Source organism: Lacerta agilis, chromosome 5 (assembly GCF_009819535.1).
Source record: "Lacerta agilis isolate rLacAgi1 chromosome 5, rLacAgi1.pri, whole genome shotgun sequence".
Classification (NCBI taxonomy): Eukaryota; Metazoa; Chordata; class Lepidosauria; order Squamata; family Lacertidae; genus Lacerta; species Lacerta agilis.
In genome coordinates, this window is record NC_046316.1 from 29133207 (window position 1) to 29151175 (window position 17969).

General features: G+C 43.9%; 1 protein-coding gene across 3 annotated transcripts in view; it reads right to left on the minus strand.

Moving 5' to 3' along the window:
- P4HA1 (prolyl 4-hydroxylase subunit alpha 1) overlaps positions 1-14833 on the minus strand; it is a 29223-nt gene extending 14390 nt beyond the window's left edge. For all 3 annotated transcript variants that reach the window (XM_033149131.1, XM_033149128.1, XM_033149129.1), the window contains exons 1-8: positions 14732-14833; positions 9815-9936; positions 8784-8880; positions 8116-8267; positions 7294-7431; positions 3332-3574; positions 685-893; positions 375-551 (exon numbers count right to left, since the gene is read on the minus strand). In XM_033149131.1, the coding sequence (XP_033005022.1) occupies positions 375-551; positions 685-893; positions 3332-3574; positions 7294-7431; positions 8116-8267; positions 8784-8880; positions 9815-9902 (1104 nt within the window). In that variant the 5' untranslated portion in view covers positions 9903-9936; positions 14732-14833. The remainder of the gene's footprint in view (positions 1-374; positions 552-684; positions 894-3331; positions 3575-7293; positions 7432-8115; positions 8268-8783; positions 8881-9814; positions 9937-14731) is intronic.
- Positions 14834-17969: the final 3136 nt, after the last annotated feature.

The window sequence follows — 17969 nt, forward strand, 5'->3', positions numbered from 1 at the left end:
TTTTACATGTTGGTCTAAAATGGATCAGTCATAAGTTTTCTATTTTTCCAAGGAAAGGCCATCGTTGGGGCCATTTTTAAAAGGATGAAAATCTGCACTGGGTGGCTGGTTGAGAAACTTTTAAAAAACAACAATCCTTTTTAAAAAACCTTAAGATGCCAGGGATTGAACAGGGAATTCCGTTATGTTGCAGCATGTGCTCTAACATGGAGTTATTCTAAAGTGTCAGTTCTTAATGCCATGCGGAGGGAATATTTTATTGCAGACTTATCCAAAGCAAAGCGTGCCATCATGAAAACAAGGCTGGCCGAGAGAGCTCATGCATTTGTAGTATCGTTAAAGTTATCATGGACAGATTGAGATTCTTTATTTACCCTCGGTTTTGCAAGCTCTTTGACAGTTTCTATTTCTTCGTCAGAGATTATTTCAACAAAGCGAACAATCCGAGGGCGGTCCCATTCATCCTCTTGTTTAACAGGGCCCAGTATGTACCTGGGATTCCCATTTCCATCGTAATAGCGGCAAAAAAGCTTCTTTTGTCTTCTTGGGGTCTGCAAGTTTGAAGCAAAATGTTAAAAAAGGTTTGTAAACAAATGCATAAATATCTGAAATGATACAGCTACCTAGCTGAACCATCTATTTTTAAGCCATTTTTATAAACTGTACATAAAAGATGTTAATTACCATTTTGAGACCCTCCCCACGGCACAGCATTTCATACTTCTGTCTCTCTGGAAGATAATCTTTGGCAGGTCCCCTTTTCTGAGTTTTGTTTTCCTTTTCAGTCTGTCCATCGGTTTGGGCAATAGTCTTGTTTGCTTCTTTTTCTTTTTCTTTTTCCATGATGTACTCAAAGTATTTCATATTGCCATTAGCTCTCTGGTGTTCTGAATCTATTGGAAAAGAAAGAAATGAGCACCTTTGTGAAAGGCTAACCTTTCAACAAACTTGCCTTTCATGGTTAACTTTCGTTTTCTTTTTAAGCTTAAATGTGAATACTGCCAACATCTAACTCACTCGTATTCTGCCAGCTGTTTAAGTTGCATATTCTCATTAAAGAGACAAGTTCCTAAGTCAAAGAAACGAATGACTGACACAGAGTGGTATTTTCACAGTAGTTGTGAATCTGTCCATGAAACAACTCAGAACAAACGAACACTTCTTTAAATCACTCCAATCCTTGTAACTAGGGCTGTACTACAGCTACGCTGGTACAAATTTTAAACTTACTAGGAAAAATGTTTGTTGAGATCTAGATGTTTGCAAGAAACACTCTTCCAGCAGATATGCTTTTAGTGAAACTGTAACGCTACACTAGCACAGATAAGGCTAGAAATGTAGTTGATGTGCTACCTTCTATTTGTTGTTGGATACAAGAATAGCCAATGGCCAGGGGTAATGGGATGCGGGTGGCGCTGTGGTCTAAACCACAGAGCCTAGGGCTTGCCGATCAGAAGGTCAGCGGTTTGAATCCCCGCGAACTCCCGTCAAAAGCACGTCAAAGAGCAAGTAGATAAAAAGGTACTGCTCTGGTGGGAAGGTAAACGGCGTTTCCGTGAGCTGCTCTAGTTCTCCAGAAGCGGCTTAGTCATGCTGGCCACATGACCCGGAAGCTGTCTGTGGATGAACACCGGCTCGCTCGGCCTATAAAGCGAGATGAGCGCGCAACCCCAGAGTTGTCCGCGACTGGACCTAAAAGTCAGGGGTACCTTTACCTTTTAATGGGAGTCCAGCAGCGATTGGACATCACCACATAGGCTACCTCTGACAGTTTACAACAACAACAAAAAGGACCAAAGCAGACATGAAGATTGAGGTGAAAATCTAAATAGAAAACACTTGGTGCACTATCATATTGTTTAAGACCCCTCTGGTAGTTTAACTCTGTAATAAAAAAGTGAAACTTTAGACACTTACACATTATTATAATTGACAAAAAACCAACCCCCCCCCACTAATATATTGAACAGAAGGTCATTATGCACCAAGCAGCAGTAAAGACCTGATCCTACTCATAAAGCACGATACAATAGCAGATATACATTTACAAAGCCTTGTATCAATTAATACACCATTTCCAATAAGTATTCTATAATAGCATAACAAGAATGTATTGCAGGCCAATGTGGCAATCCGGGTGTTTTAGGAAAAGATGCTAGAAAAACAGAAGTTGCTACTATCAGAATGAACGTTCAGAGATGTGTCACTTTGTTTTTTTACAATCCTAAGCAAAGAATAAAGCATTATTATTATTTATTCAGTTTATATACCACCTTTTATCAAAAGATCTCAGGACATTGTACAACATTAAGAACACATTGCAGAGCATTAATAATAAAAACATAATAAAAATCATAGTATCAGACAATGTAATAATAAAATAATCATAACAGACCCCTCCCACCCCAGCTTTAACAAGCCATAGATTAATTAATGGCTAAACGCCTGGGTAAATAAGTCTTTGTGCATATAAACCAACAGTAGCAATATAAGTTAGAATAGAAGATGTGGGATCTAAAACTTGTGCTTGAGCAGGAACTGACACGGGGTGATTGGCTTTTGGAAGCCTCCCCACATCTGAATCAGATTCCAATGAGAATACATTAGTCCCTTCCAGAATCACAATGACAATCTGAAATGGGTCTATTGGGGCCTGCAGCCCCAAGTAAGTTTGAAAAAAATGGGGTGAGCAAACAGGAGCAGCAGGCTGCAGGGAGGCTTCTAAGTCCTGCTGCATTCCCGTTTATGCCACCAGGAGCATAAGGACGCATGCAATCCTCACCTATTCAGAATTGATCTGATTTATGTTCAGACTTGTTCTGAACGCACAAAAGCTATCAGCTAATGGGAGCAGAGCCGGATTATCTTGCTCCCGGTTGCCCAATATAGAAGGCCACTGCTGTTGGCACTAGGAAAAGCTATTGTTTTGAAGGCAACTACTATTTAAGAAGATCACAACAATGCCTTTGACCCAGAGATAAATTAACTTTAAAAAAGGAAGGCAGGTTTCCCACTTCCCACCTGCAGCCATTTGTACCTCTTCAAAACTTCACTGGAGAGACGAGAGGGAATGAGAAGTCCTTCCATGGACTTCCTTAACAAATTACAGGGACAAAGCCTGTTTTGGTAGCAATTCCTCTCTCCTTAAGAAGCCCCCTCCCATCCCACACTGCTCAGGAAGATTTCCAGACCATCCAGGAGGAAAAAGGGGGAGGAAGACAGGAAGCAAAAATTGCACTAATCAGCAAACAGAACTTTGGTGCACAGGAAAATTAGTGCACAAAATTACGTTATTGCAACCCACAGGAAATATACAAGTTCTTTAACATACCTAACTCAAGAAGACGCTTGGTAAGCATCACGGCTTTCTCCAGATCCCCCTGCTGGTACACAGCATAACTCAAGTAGTCTAGAACAGAAACCTTGCCAATGGAAGGAGAAACCTCTCCGTCATCCAGCTGTTTTAGAGCTTGCTCCATCCACAGTTCAGTGTGGTAGTAGTCTGCTTCAGTGTATGCAATCTTGCCCAGCTCAAAGCAATCCTCAGCTGTTAGAAATGTCTTATGTTTCACCCCTGTAGAAAACAAGAAGCCAATAATGTTTAATCAAGGTTGCATTGAAATTGCTGTACTGAATCATTTGCACTGATTTCTTCTTCTTCTGAAGCTGCATTTTTCTATTTTTATTATCCGATTAAAGACGCCTTACAAAGCCTATGATGGAAAAACAAGTTGCGCAAAATTTGTGCTAACTAAAGCTACTTAATTTTTTTTAAATTTTGTATAGGCTGCAATTTACCGCTTAATGTTATAATGATAGTGGTTTTTAGATAGTGATCCTAAAGACCACCAAGACAATCAGTCCAAAGAGTGTGCCCTACTAAACTGTTGTGTTTCCTAAGTCCTAGGGCAGTGGTGGCGAACCTTTTAGAGACCGAGTGCCCAAACTGTAAACCAAAAACCACTTATTTATCACAAAGTGCCCAAACTTGTTGAGCTTTTTTTGGGGAGCTGCCGACCAAAGTTTTGGAGCTTTTTTGGGGGGGTGTCGCACCAAACTTGCTTTGCTTTTTTGGGGGGGTGCCCCAAAGCTACTGAGCTTTTTGGGGGGGGAGACAGGGGCGTAGCAAGGTAAATTGGTACCCGGGGGCAAAATTTTTTTGTCAAACCCCCCCCCAGGCATGGGAAGGTCAGGTGGTACCCAGCAGCATGGGTTGGGGGGGGGGTCATCTGTCAGGGATCTTCATTCTTGCCTCACAGGGGCTTGGACTAGATGACCCCTGGGGGTCCCTTTCAACTCTACAGACCTGATTCTATGGGTTACGTTCAGCCTGGCTGGGCAGGAGGTGGGAAAGGAGGACCTCCTCTCAGGATAGTCCAAAAGCCATGCCTCTTGCCTCCCCCCTTCCCAAAGCCTCTCAGGCAAGAAGGAATGGTTTACAGCAGAGGGGTGAAACACCAGCCCTTTGTTATTTCTTCTGTTTATTTCATAAAATTTATATATTGCTTGATTGTAGGAAAAAATGCAAAGCAGTTTTATAGAAATGATAAAACAATGAAATTACCGCTAAAATCTTTACAACTGTGATTTAAACACGCAGAAGGTTAAAACCGCAATAAAACTGACTGAAACAAACTAAAATTGCTACAACTCTTTAAACACTTCCAGGGCCAGCATCAGCTCATGTTCCTGGGGGGTGGGGGGCGCTGTGCACAGATAAAGCTAAAACCACCATGTCTGATCAGCAGCGGTGCGTAATATCTCAAGAGGAAAGGCTCTCAGATTTGAACCTGTTCGAAGCCACAACCGCTTTCTCAAAAGCTCCCCTTTTTTGCAGATGTGTGGGAAAGGAACTCTGTATGTGCTCAGAGGCATTCTGTTGCTTCTTCATCTCGGAGGAAGCACCAGTTGCTCATGGTCAGGGGCCAAGCTTTGTGCAGGGAGAAGAGTGCATGGCTCTGAGAAAATCCACCTGTGTCCATTGTAAGAAATGAAAGGGTACCCCCTGGCATGTGCAGAGGGCTGACTGCTCATCAGGATATGGCAAGGAGGAAACAAAGGCCAATACCTCCTTGAGTCAGCTTCTCATGTGCACTCAACCTGGTTGGGGTGTGTGTGGACTGGGGAGAGGGAGTCGAGTAGTGCCAGGCCCTCCAGCCCTCTTCAATAAGAGCTCTGCAGAGCCAGTTGCTGCGGGCTGCCAAAATGCAGGCAATATCTGGACCCCTGGAGGGCTGCAGTGGTGCTTCAGGCCTCCTCTTTGCACCCCCTGCCTCTGCGACACCCCAAAAGGCACCCCAGTAGTGGCAGCACTTTTGGGGGAGTGCCCACACACAAGCAGACACTTAATTCATGACACAATCCCCTCCTCAATACAGTCTCTCCAACCCCCCACCCCCACCCCCAGTGGGTTCTTAATTTATTCCCCACATATTGAAATAGAGCAGAATCCACGGGGGGGGGGGTTATCCTGTGTAAATTCTTGGGAAGGTTGGACGAGGGTACGACTTAGTGTCTGGTGGGAGAGGAAAAGCTACCCCCTCCCCAGTTAGTAATTGCTTCGTTAATGGTTTTTTTTTTTTTTCATTTTCAATGTGCTACTTTTATATGCTGCTCTGCAGCAGAAGCAGAATGTTTTTTGTCTTTTATTTTTTAACGAAGCTTTGAGCAAATCTCGCTTCTTTGCAGAACTACAGGAGTTAACCCAACAATCAGGATCAGCCAGCCCTGATTGCCTCCGTCCCCCCTCCACCCTCTCACATACACTCTCCTATAAAGAAGAGTCTGCTCATGTCCTCTGTTATTTTGGGGGCACGCACTCTGCACATGCTCTGCAGCTTCCTCTTATTTGCTCTCCTATGTTTTGAGAGCTGTTCTCTACACATGCTCCGGAGCTTGCGGGGGATCCTCTTTCTGTATCCCCCCCCCCCCCCGGTTTTGCTCTGTTTCTGTCTGAGCAGACCTGATCCCTTCCTCCGTGCGTTCTCGGTCGGAGAGGCAAGCGAGCGGGCGGTCCGAGGCTGGAGCGAGGGGAGTCCGAGGCAGGAGGGCGCTGGGCTGGTCCTCTCCCCGCCGCCTCGCTATCCCCTCCCTCCCTCCTTCCATCCCTGCCCTCCCTCCGGTGGCGAGACGCGGCTGCGTTTTGCGTACGCCGAGGCAACGAAGCACGAGGAGTGTGACTGCCTGTTGCTCTGCCGGCCCACGCTTTGCAAAGTCCCTTCCGCTTCCTGCTGGGCTGGACCCTGGGCGGAACGGGGTGGGCCAGCAAGGAGGGGCCGCTGTGGAAGGTTTTTTGAGCTGGCTCTGGCTGCCTCGCTGATCGCGGGGGTGGGGCCAGCTTCGAGAGTGTCACCCCCCCTCCCAGCCAGGGAAAGCTGCTGGATGAGAGAGCCTGAGAGCAAAAAGCTGAGATCAATCGCCGAACACAATCTCCAGCGACTAGCAAAAAAAAAAAAAAAAAAAAAAGTTCAAGGTTTCAACAGCGGACGCAAGCCTGGGGAAAAAACGACAACAACAGCATGGATGGGCCGATGGCGCGCGTGCCAGCAGTGAGGGCTCTGCGTGCCAACTCTGGCACGCGTGCCATAGGTTCGCCACCACTGTCCTAGGGTGTGGAATCTACCTCCCCCTGCCCTGAGAGGGCCACGTTCCCTCAGGGGTAATATGCAGGGGAATAGAGCCAAACACAGGCGGGGCACCTCACACTTTCAGTCAACAACAAACACCCTATTGCTATTTGTACTGTGGGAAACTAAACCCCAATTGCTCCAATAGGAGTGTTTGCCACGGTCCAATGCAAAAAGCAGGCACTGACAGCCAAATCAGGATTCGGACCCTAGAAGGGGGTTAAAGAAGGGCTGTAACGTTTTGTCTCCTACTGTTTCACAATCCAGAACCTGCAATATGCATTGCCTAAACAATTTTAATGGATCCTTTTTTGACAACACAAATTGCAGGGGACCTAATCTAGATTGGGATCCTGGTATGGGAGTAACGTAAGACTTTAACTGCCTGCCCTCTGGAAGATGAACACAAATCATAACTATGGTTTGAGCGAAAGAGTAAGCCAGTAATTAAAAAAAAAAACATGCAAGCAAAGGGAGGGGAAGAGGAAGGAAAACAGTGGTACAGGTGGGCGTAAGGTTCAGTCTTTTTGCAACAAACCATGGTTTAATACGGCATGTGAAACAAACTCTCCTTCCCTAATCACCCACAACCTTAATTGCTTTCTGCAAAGTTATTCTCTTAAAAGTCTTTCCCCAACATAATTACAAAAAATTACCAAAATTTTACCTGGGAGATTTCCCCTTGATATAGTGTCTGTATCCAAATTATAAGTATCCTGGAGCCGTAAGAGAGCTTTGGCAGCACCAGTCTGATCTTCATCATTTGGGAAATACTGGCGTTGAATAGTCATGTTAGAAATGAACCCTAAAGAAAGAAAGAAGCTCTTAGAATCATAGAATTATTAAGTGTGGCGAGGGATGCTTGAAATCAGGGTGTGTGTGTGTGTTTGAAGGAAGGAGCAGGGAGAATTGGGCGTGTGGTGAAGGATGCTTGAAATTAGGGTGTGTGCTGTGTGTTAGTAGCCTGTATCAGCTTTGCTCTGATATACCACGGGGCAGTCCTTCCAACTAGCAGCTGAGCAGCTGGCTGGCAAGGCAATAGTTTTAATAAATGCTGGGTCTCTCCTGGATACTGGACTTGAATTAGTTTCCTTGGTTCCGTGGTTTATTTAAAAGGTGGCCCCCTCACCTGGGTAACAAACAAGGTGGTGCAGAAGTGAATTACACCTGATTTTTTTGGTTTTCCTCTCCTCCCACTTGTGTCATAAAAAACACACAGCACAGTGTTGAAACTCTATTCCTATTCACCACAAAGACTTCTGGCTTCTAGCAGATACCACAACACTAAGATGAGTTACTGCTGACACGAAATCTCACTGAGATTTCAAGACTCCTCAGTATGAAATTATTGACCTTTTAGGAGACTAAAGTGGCTACAGAGAGAACGGAAACCAGGGATTTTCTGGCCCACAGCTCACTGAATTATCCACTACCCACACAGCCCTCAACATGGAAGCGAGCCTTTACAAAAGGCTTTTAAAAAGCCTACCATCAGACATATCCTTCAGGACTAGGTTCTCCAGCTCGCTCCACTCTGTGTTAAGTCGCTTCATCAATTTGAATGCATTCACAGGATGCCCCAAGAACCCCTCTGGGTCTTTTGTTGCAGTGTCTGTCAGCTTATCCATTTTCTCTGCCCATCTAGAGAGACAAAACGCGACCTAAATATTTTTACTAAGTCACTTTCCGTGTGCCAACATTAATGTTGTGAATTGACATCGGATACCTTGTATTGTTTCATGATCTAAAAGATAAATAAATTACATGGTCTAAAGATAAATAAAAAGCACAGATTTTCAAAGCTAGCTCATAATGCAACTAGTTTTTAATAGTTTCTTCTCTGCATTCTAAATGTTGCAAGTCACTTGGAGATTCCCTGTGTATCAAGTGACTAATAAACTGAATAAATAATGTACATTTATTTATTTATTTATTCATTCATTCATTCATACATACATTTCTGTACTTTTTCCAAAGGTCTGAAGTAAAGTTCTTTTCATTATCCACAGCCTATATTTAAAATCTGGATGGCTTACAGACAGCCAACATTTTGCAGAAATAGCAAATATTCCTCTGCCCACAAAAAGCCATATGTTATTTGGCCTGGGGCAAATTTTATGTCACCCACTAAATATTAGTATTAAAGGCTGTACATACTTCTTAATCTGTTCCAGCTTGCTCTCTTCTGCCTTGATATAGTCTTTTAGTGAAGTCACCAGGTCTTTCTCTGTATTAATTAAGTCTGTCATGTGACCTAAAAAGATAGTTTAATTCACTCATTATGTCTATGATCAATTACAAAATCTTAACAATATGCTTTTTTAAAAAAACGACAACCAACAAACCCAAATACACAAGGAGTTTGCAATTACTTTACACTTTCTAATTCTTAGGGAAATATTTCTCCCTGCTATTCTTAATCAATTTTGCCATGTAATCAGAATATATTGTCAATAAGTTAACCAATGTGTCTCAAGTAGAACATAAGTTGCAAGGCAGCAGTCTGAACTAATGTCTTGCAAATATTGCAAAATTGATTCATATTGATTTGGTTGGATTAAATTGCTCTTCAGTACTTTCCCTGTGGATTTTGATTTTTCCACATTAGAGAGTTTCTCAGTGGCAGTTTTATAACACATTAAGAATTACTGGTAGGTTTATGCTATCAAGGATTCCCTTCTTCCCCAAACTGCTTTCTGTATCACACAATATTGATATGAATAGCCAAGGAAAAGGGGATTTAGAAGTGGATAATGACTGGTAAGAAGACTCATACCCTTTCCCACTCTTCTGGAAAAGCAAGTCACCTCCCCACTTTGAAACCCAAGTTGTCCCCCCAACACGATTTCTGTTCTCAGCCTGGAGCAAAGTTCTCAACTCGAGGTAACTCATCCAGGTTAGTGGAGCTTATAACCTGAAGCTTTTGTAACTTGAGGTACCATTATACTGATACTTGGGTACTTTTTGCTGCCATGTTTCAAAGTTAGCTGCGGGCATTTTTCTGATTTTTATTAAATTTTTAGACTTTGCTGTTGGCCATATTTTAGCTCCGTTGTCTTCACTAGATCTTGGAAGGGCAACTCATAAATGTTACAAACAAACAATGCAACTCAACGAACCACTTCTGCATCATTATTGCTGAATCGTTTTAAAAAATGCTTGACAATTCTACTCAAAAGTATTCTCACCAATGGAAGTGAAGAAATCTGTATGGGCATATGAAGAGGGAAGCACAACAAAGAGGACTAGAAGCCAACATGACTTTGTGGGCATCATTGTTCTACCGCTCTGCTGTTGCCTTAACAAACGCCTGAAAGAGAAATAGAACAGCACTTTAAAAAATACGGCATAGTTTTAACAATTAAAGAGGTGCTTGAGAACAACCAATGGAGCCATTTACATGCTTCTAACAGAACCATGCACACAAGAAACCACCTGGGCAGCAAAGTCTCTTGGCAGATGTGCAAACAGCACCTCTGGATTGTCGCCAGGCAAACTAGGCTTGTAACATGTCAAGCATAAATGAGCGTCATCTCCCCTGCAGGACTTAACGCACATGAGTACCAACCGTTTCCCAGAGCTACTGATTGTACCGGCTGTGCTTGCACTACTTCTGTAAATGAAGAGGAGAGCATGGAGGCCGATTCCAAAGCATCCTGGAGTTTAATCTTAGGAGTGCTAAAGGTAAAAGCAACTTATTGCCTCTGTCCTTTGTAAAGTCAAGTTCAATCCCAGCACTGCAGTGTTGATGCTTTATTACAAACAGGTGGTAAATAAATGTTGTGAAATAACCAGACAAGGACCCTGGTGGCTGGGTTCCACTAAGTAGTTCCACTAGCAGGAGCCAGCTTATCCCCTCTCCTTCCCCAACATGCTCCCATGCCCCCTCTCCTTGAAATCGGCTCTGCGGCATAAGCAAAACCCCCAGAACAGTGCACAGCAGAGGTCATTCTGTTGCCGCAACAGAATGTCTATTTGTCAGGGCGTTGGGACAAGATGACCCTCCAATGCAACAATTGCACTGCATTAAATGGTACAACTGAATTGCGATAAATGTGCAATTCAAGACCAGAAGGGTGCTGCTATGCTTTCCTACCTATGCAAAGCCATTCCTGAAAATTTTATTTTAGGTACCGACAGAATAAAAACATGTCAGCGTCTGGAGGGAAGGAGATGTTGAGTTCTACCAACTAATCTGAAAGATACAATGAGAAAGTCTCTTAATTAGAATACATATCTGTCTGGGACTTTAGGGCCAGATAGCTTCTTGTCAACCACATCCATATTCCCATCCAGCTGCCTTTGTAAATGTCCCCTGGTTTCCCTTTATCCTCTCTACCCAGACCTCCTTATGAGTGAGTGTTGCTCATCCACATCCTTGCCTGGTTAATATTAGTGAGCCCTTGCTTGGTTCAGGAACTCAGCTCTCTACTGCCTACTATCCCCGCCTTAGTATACCCCTTCTGAGCTTGTGCATCAAGACAATGCTAAGAGGTCAATTTTTTTCCATCCACAGAGGCACAGAAGGGTAGCTGACAGAGTAACCAGCTGGGAAGCCAACCTCAGCCCCAGAGTACATGTTTTACTCAAGTCTGTGAGTTTATAATCCCAAAGTGGTTTGAAAATCACATGGACACATAATGTGGCCTTTCAAGGTAAGGTGGCATTACTGCCATGCCAGTAAACAAGCAGAAAATAGTTTTCTAATCTATTACCAAGACTTTTCAAGAGTATTTTCACAAAACTGGGATTCATGCGAATCTCAACCACATAACCAATTGCGAAAATTCACCTCACAATTAAGGGGGGGGGACTACAAATACAATAGTGTATTTGTGAAAGAGGCAGTAAGTAGGTTGATAATTTGTCATGCAGCAGAGTTTCGGGGTAATACAACTTCCCAGTAGTATTTTATATTTAGAAGAAGGCCTCAGTTATGCTGAAGTTTGAAGCTGACATTGCCATTAACTATCCAGCTCTTGGAGATGTAATATTTTTAGGAATGTCAGGGCACTGGAAGCTTCCCTTTAAATAAAACAGGGAGAAACATTTGTGCATTCATAGTAGTGGACTATCAGTCAAAATGTCTGTTATATTGTTTGGTCTCTGATATAAATCCCATCTGAATCCGCATCACACTTATACAACAGATACTCATCTTTTTAAGAACAACACAGGCATACAGTATTAAACAGCTGGACAATGAAGCACATGGAATGTTCCCAATCATTTCCACCACTGCTACTGGACAATTAGTAGCTGGACACGCCTCCCATTCATTAGCAGAGAATATAAAATAAAATTCTTGGAGCATCATTTGTGTTTGCTTTAGCACAGTGTGTAGTAGACCTTTCACATCCTGCTTCACACTTTGAACTTTTCTAAACTGAACATACAGGGTTGTGGCCAATGCTAGTCCTACTCAGAGTAGTAGACCCACTGAAGTTACCAGACATGGCGAACCTTTGTCCTTTAATTTCAGTGATCTACTCTGAATCGAACTTAGCTGGATAAAACACACAGTAGTTGTAAAACAGCACAGTTGGGTTACGTAGGGTTTTTATTTTTATTTTCTGGGCCTCCCAAATAGAATAAGCTGTAAACAGAAATTGCAACATTGTTTACTTTAAGGGTACAAATCCTTTCAAAACTCTTACAAGAGAAATCAAAATACATTAATCACAATAAATCAGGTACAGTATGGAGGAACAACTAAAACATGGGTAGGCAAACTAAGCCCCATGGGCCGGATCCGGCTCAATCGCCTTCTAAATCCAGCCCGCAGACAGTCTGGGAATCAGCGTGTTTTTACATGAGTAGAATGTGTGCTTTTATTTAAAATGCATCTCTGGGTTACTTGTAGGGCATAGGAATTCATTCATTCACCCCCCCCCTTCAAAATATAGTCTGGCCCCCCACAAGGTCTGAGGGACAGTGGACCGGCCCCCTGCTGAAAAAGTATGCTGACAGTGACCCCTGAACTAAAACTCCAGTAATCCCTCTGGCCATTGGCCATGTTTGCTGGGGCTAATGGGAGCTGTAGCTCAGTAACATCCAGAGGGCCAAAGGTTCCCCACACCTGCAATAAGTAAATACCAAAATGCAGCAAGTGATTAGAACCCTTCCGATATAGGGTCTGTGGGAGGGTAGGAGAGAGTTAAGATGAAGCAGGCACTGATGTTTTCTTCACATGCTTCCTTCATTCTTATGAAACTGCTCCCAGGACAGTTCAACTAGAGAAGACACGGGGTGTCTTTTTCACCTACCTACCTACCTACGTATTCTAAAACTGTTTCAAGACTTGCACGCCGTTCCAGTATGGAAGTGATTTGGTAGCATGAGCATAGCACAGCCTTTGCTAGGTGGTCTTTTTAGATTATTTTATGCAAGGGAAAAAAGTTATACAGCAATTTAAATCAGCTTGACTGCTAAGAGAATTCTGTGTACGTCGATGCGGGATCTCTTGTCCATAAAGCCTCTTATGCCACAAGAGTTTCAGGAAACCCACTTTTACTTCACTGCTGAAGTCTCATAGTTAGACTTCGAGTAAGTTCGACAAACTTGTGAATGACCAAAGTGTGATGCAATACTCCTCAGACACTCAAAAGCATTTGAATGCAGATCAAATAGCACAGAGTCCCTCATAAAATTAGCCAAAAAAAACCCACACCCCTGACTCTGCATATCCCCTACATCGAAGCTCAGATTTTTTCATGCCTGTGTGAGCTGCTTAGAAATGCATTCTCTTCATACTTAGCAAGCACGAGTTAACCAGTCAGCGTAAATAGCTTCTCTCCAGAAGTTTGTGAAGCGAGCGAAAGGTTGATGAAAAAAATGCTACTGCCACGTATTTCACCCTCCCCCACTCACGTAACGGACACTCGTTCATCTCAAAAAATCTTCCCAAGTGAAGTCTAATAGAAAGTACCAGAACCTTATCGAAACAGTCAACTTTCTGTGTAAACAGTCCTCTTTCATACTGGCTCTTCAGTCCATTCTTGCAGTTTTGTACCCTCTTGTTTGCAAAGAGATCAATTTACAAAGGGGAAAGGGAGAGAGGTAAACCACTGCTTGCTTAGGAATTTCTGCACAAACCAATCCTGCTCAACAGTTGTATAACACGCTTAAGAAATAACTGGAAACTAAGGCATGTTTGGCTAAGTAAAACTTATTCCCTGGTTAAGTCATGTATTTTGGTTTTTTAAAAGTTTCAACTGTTAGGCCTTGCATGAATACAGATATCAGGATAAGAAGCACCGCATGCAAACTTGGATGAATATTGTCTGCTCAATGAGTAACAGCCAGAGATGGATATTCTAGAAGGAAGGAAGGAAGGAATCGGGTTTCTCTCATACAGTATACTCCTCTCAGTATATGCTACTGATTAGAGAAACCCATACCACTCATTATACAGAAAAATGAACAGCCTCTGAAGTTCAATGACTGAAGAGGCTTAGGAGCAATCTTGAGGGTGAAGGGGGGGGGAAGACCCACATCCACGTCAGCCCCAAACCCATTTTTCCCTTGGGGCACAGACATGGGCGGACCTGCGCAAGAATTTTGACAAGATTGGGCTGCCCTGGGCGAGTTGCTACTAGGCAAATATTTCCAGGAACTTTTTTTTTTTAATTCAATTGGGGGGTGGAGAGGGGCAGAGCGCTATGCCAAGTCTATCGCACTCTTCAGCAGCGTAAAAGAAAGGGAAGAGAAAGTGCCTGGTGGAAAGGGAGCCCAGCGGATTCCCCAGCAAGAAGGGCGACAGGGGACTTATCCACGCAGCATGCCTTTGGTGGTGGTGGCGAAGCAAAGAGGGGAGCCCAGCAAAGTAGCTACAAAGGAGGGCTGTTTGTTAAAAGCACACTTGTGGGGATTGTGTGCTTTGTTTAAAAAAATCAAAAAAAAAATCAATGCCAAAAAAAAAAAGTACGACATACTTTATGGGGAAGTTAGTTCCCCAGGGCGCAGCTGCTGCGGCTGCTGCAAAGCCAGGCATGCCAGCTATTTCCCTTCCCGTGGGAAAAGGAGTGGGAAAAGACCCTTCCATGCACGCGACCAGGAGTCGGGGGAAGTGGGTGGGAAATGGGAAGAAAAGCCCCTCCACGCACCTCGGAGGAAAGACGCCAAAGCTGCTCCTGCTGCCGCTGCTGAGCCCTGTCCGCTTCTCCGCCCGGTCCGGGACTGCACGCAGCAAGGCCCCTTTCGGAATGCTTATGCGGGCCGGGATCCCGCCCACCGCCGGCCCTGGGAGGCGGCCCCTTCGGAACGCAGAGAGGGAAGCGGCCGCCGGAGCTGTACGTGAGGCCGGGCACAGCAGCGGGGGCGGCGGCGGCGGCGGCGGCGGCGGCGCCCCCGGCGAATGCGCAGGCGCGAGACCCGGCTCCATCCCCTCTCGTCTTCTCGTGGGGGCCAATTAGCGCCTTGAGTTAATTGGGGAAAGGTTTTTTTTTTTCTCTCTTTCGGTAGGGGGGCGCGCCCGCGCGGGGGGCGGAATTGCCCGTTGAACACATCGGGGCTCCTTATGCAGGAGGGAACATGCCCGCGGGCGTACTGCTACGTAACGGGGCGAAAAGAGATGGGGAAAGAGCTTTATTTTATTTATTTTTTAATTATTCATCAATAGCGCTGAAAACGCTCCTACGTCGCCAGGCTTCTGCAGACAAGAAAGTGTTCTGTAGGACACACTGGGTAGCTCAAAACTGACTGATCATTTCAAGGTTTCATGGATTGCTCTAGGGGTAAAGGGTTGCTCAAGATTAATGCCGTAAGTGGATTGTCCAGATACTGTCAATCATGGGTTATTGGCAACAGGGTTTTGTTTAATTGGATTCCTCCCTCAAAAGTTCAGTCTGGATGAACTGGAATTAATCTGTAATAAGGGGCTGGCATTCCGATGCTGATGATGCACAGGCCCAATGAAAAGCTTGCATGCATGAGGAGTACCCACCCCACAATCAGCACCCAATAATAATAATAATAATAATAATAATAATAATAATATTCTGGTGTGCTGGTATCTTAATGCCTGTTTTGTATATGCAGCGACTGACTCCAGCATAAACTGCTGTCCTGAGATTTGCTTTCATTGTGTAGTTGCAACAACAACAACAACAACAACAACAGTAAGAACCATGTAATTTGCTCAGCCCGTATAAATCTTCCATACTGATGTTACCAGTGTGGTGTGGGACTTAATTGCACAGAAGCGAACTCTTACTTTGGGGTTTTTTAAATAACGAAAAGGCGTATTTGTTTTTCCTTTAGGAGGATGCTCCATGAGGATGTTCCCCATAGTATGACCTAGAACGGTAGTCATTAACATTCTCAGACCATGACCCACCTTTAGCCCAACAGTAGCTACTAAAGATATATGTGCACATGTGGTCCACACTCTGGAAGTGGCAGTGGAGCTGCACAGCTGGCCCTGTCCTCTGTGTCCTCACCTTGAACATGGGACAGCTCAGCAATGACTGGGGTCCCAGTTCCCATGGAACCCTACATACATAGGCTTCCCCTGCTCATAAAGCCACACTCAACAGGTGGATGTTATGGTGCAGCAGGACGGAAATCACATGTTGTTGGGGTCAGGACCATCTGCGGGGCACAGCTTATGGGACAACTTCACACATATAGTCCACATCAACTTCACACATATAGTCAGCCTCATATAACCAGTATTCTTAACTCTAATTAATGCACAAAGGGGTTAAAGCCATAGAGTAGCCTGTCCTTTGTTTTCCCACTTGCACCAAGTGACGAGGTCAAAGCTGGATGCTCCAAGCTTAGACCGCTTGGTTTAAGCAAACCATCTTTGTGTTTCTATACAAATAATTTACCTCTTTTTGGAACCTCAGTTAAACTGCCTGTGTTTTCTTAGTGCTGTATGGAAAAGCACATGAATATGACCTTTGGAGAGTTTGTAAGTAAAACATTTTCTAACTTACCACATGTGTAGTCTCTTTCTATGCTAAGGGAAGTGGGGAACTCTGGAAGCAACTTGTAAGGGTTAAAGGTCTAACAACCTATATTTTCCACACTTTACTTTGGTGCATTTTTGTGATTTTAAATCTCTGCTGGGGCTTCCTCACCAAATAGTACTCACCCCAAAACTGGATCTTAGACAGCCAGGGAATTCTCCTTTTTATTTTAATATGTTTTATTTTTTTTCCTTTTACCAGACTAACATCAACAACCCCCACCACCCTTAAAAAAAATTTATAGTTCCAGAATTCTTTGGTGAAAGCCATGACTGTTAAAGGGGCATCATACTTAGTTAAATGCATAGTGCCAATGTGACCATAATGGCTTATAAAATCAGTCTCCTTACCCACAGCATAGCACAGTAAGTAATTTTTCAAGTAAACTGTGTTAGAAGCATTATATGTTAATAGACGAAAGCTCCATCTATCTTTCTGCCAAGCAAGCTAGGCATTTCCTTTATCATAGACACTACTCTAGTCTTGCTTGTTATAAAGAGATTTATGTGAGCTGTTTTCTCAGTTAATCCTATTAGCCTAGTGGATTAATTGGATAGTGTTTGCTATGTTCAAGAAGCTCGTGAGAAACACTCAAGCATAACTCGGCAGTGCTGTATATCATTTGAAGAACAAGTGTGCCGTATCCCCGTAACGGCTCATTTTTTAAATTGTGTATGGATGTATATCATCCAGTTAAATGCCTGGCAACCTTTATTACTGTCTTTGAGAACAAAAAATAAACAAAAAATAAAATAAAGGATGGCACTAACAATATACTTTGTAAATACTCCCATTTATTTTTATTTTAGTTTAAGAATTCATCAGCCAGAATTCCTTAAGCATACAAATAGCATCCTCAAAGTGGTTGTTTTAATCTACACAGCTTCAGGGGCTTCATTTAACTCCCCCTCCCCCAATAGATTGACTGTTGTTACTGACTCTTCATTCAGTAAGATCAGTGTTGGCTGCAGTACTCAAACAACTCCAGGCTCTGAGGAGTTCTGGCTGAAAAAAGCCCTGGGTAGGACTGAGGAAATTCTCTGTCTGAAATTCTGGAGAGCTGCTGCCGGCCGTAGGAGCTCTCTAACACTGAGGTAAAGGTAAGGGTAAAGGGAGGGACCCCTGACCATTAGGTCCAGTCGCGGACGACTCTGGGGTTGTGACGCTCATCTTGTTTTACTTGCCGAGGGAGCCCACGTACAGCTTCCGGGTCATGTGGACAGCATGACAAAGCTGCTTCTGGCGAACCAGAGCAGCACACGGAAACGCCATTTACCTTCCCGCCAGAGCGGTACCTATTTATCTACTTGCACTTTGATGTGCTTTGGAACTGCTAGGTGGGCAGGAGCTGGGACCGAGCAATGGGAGC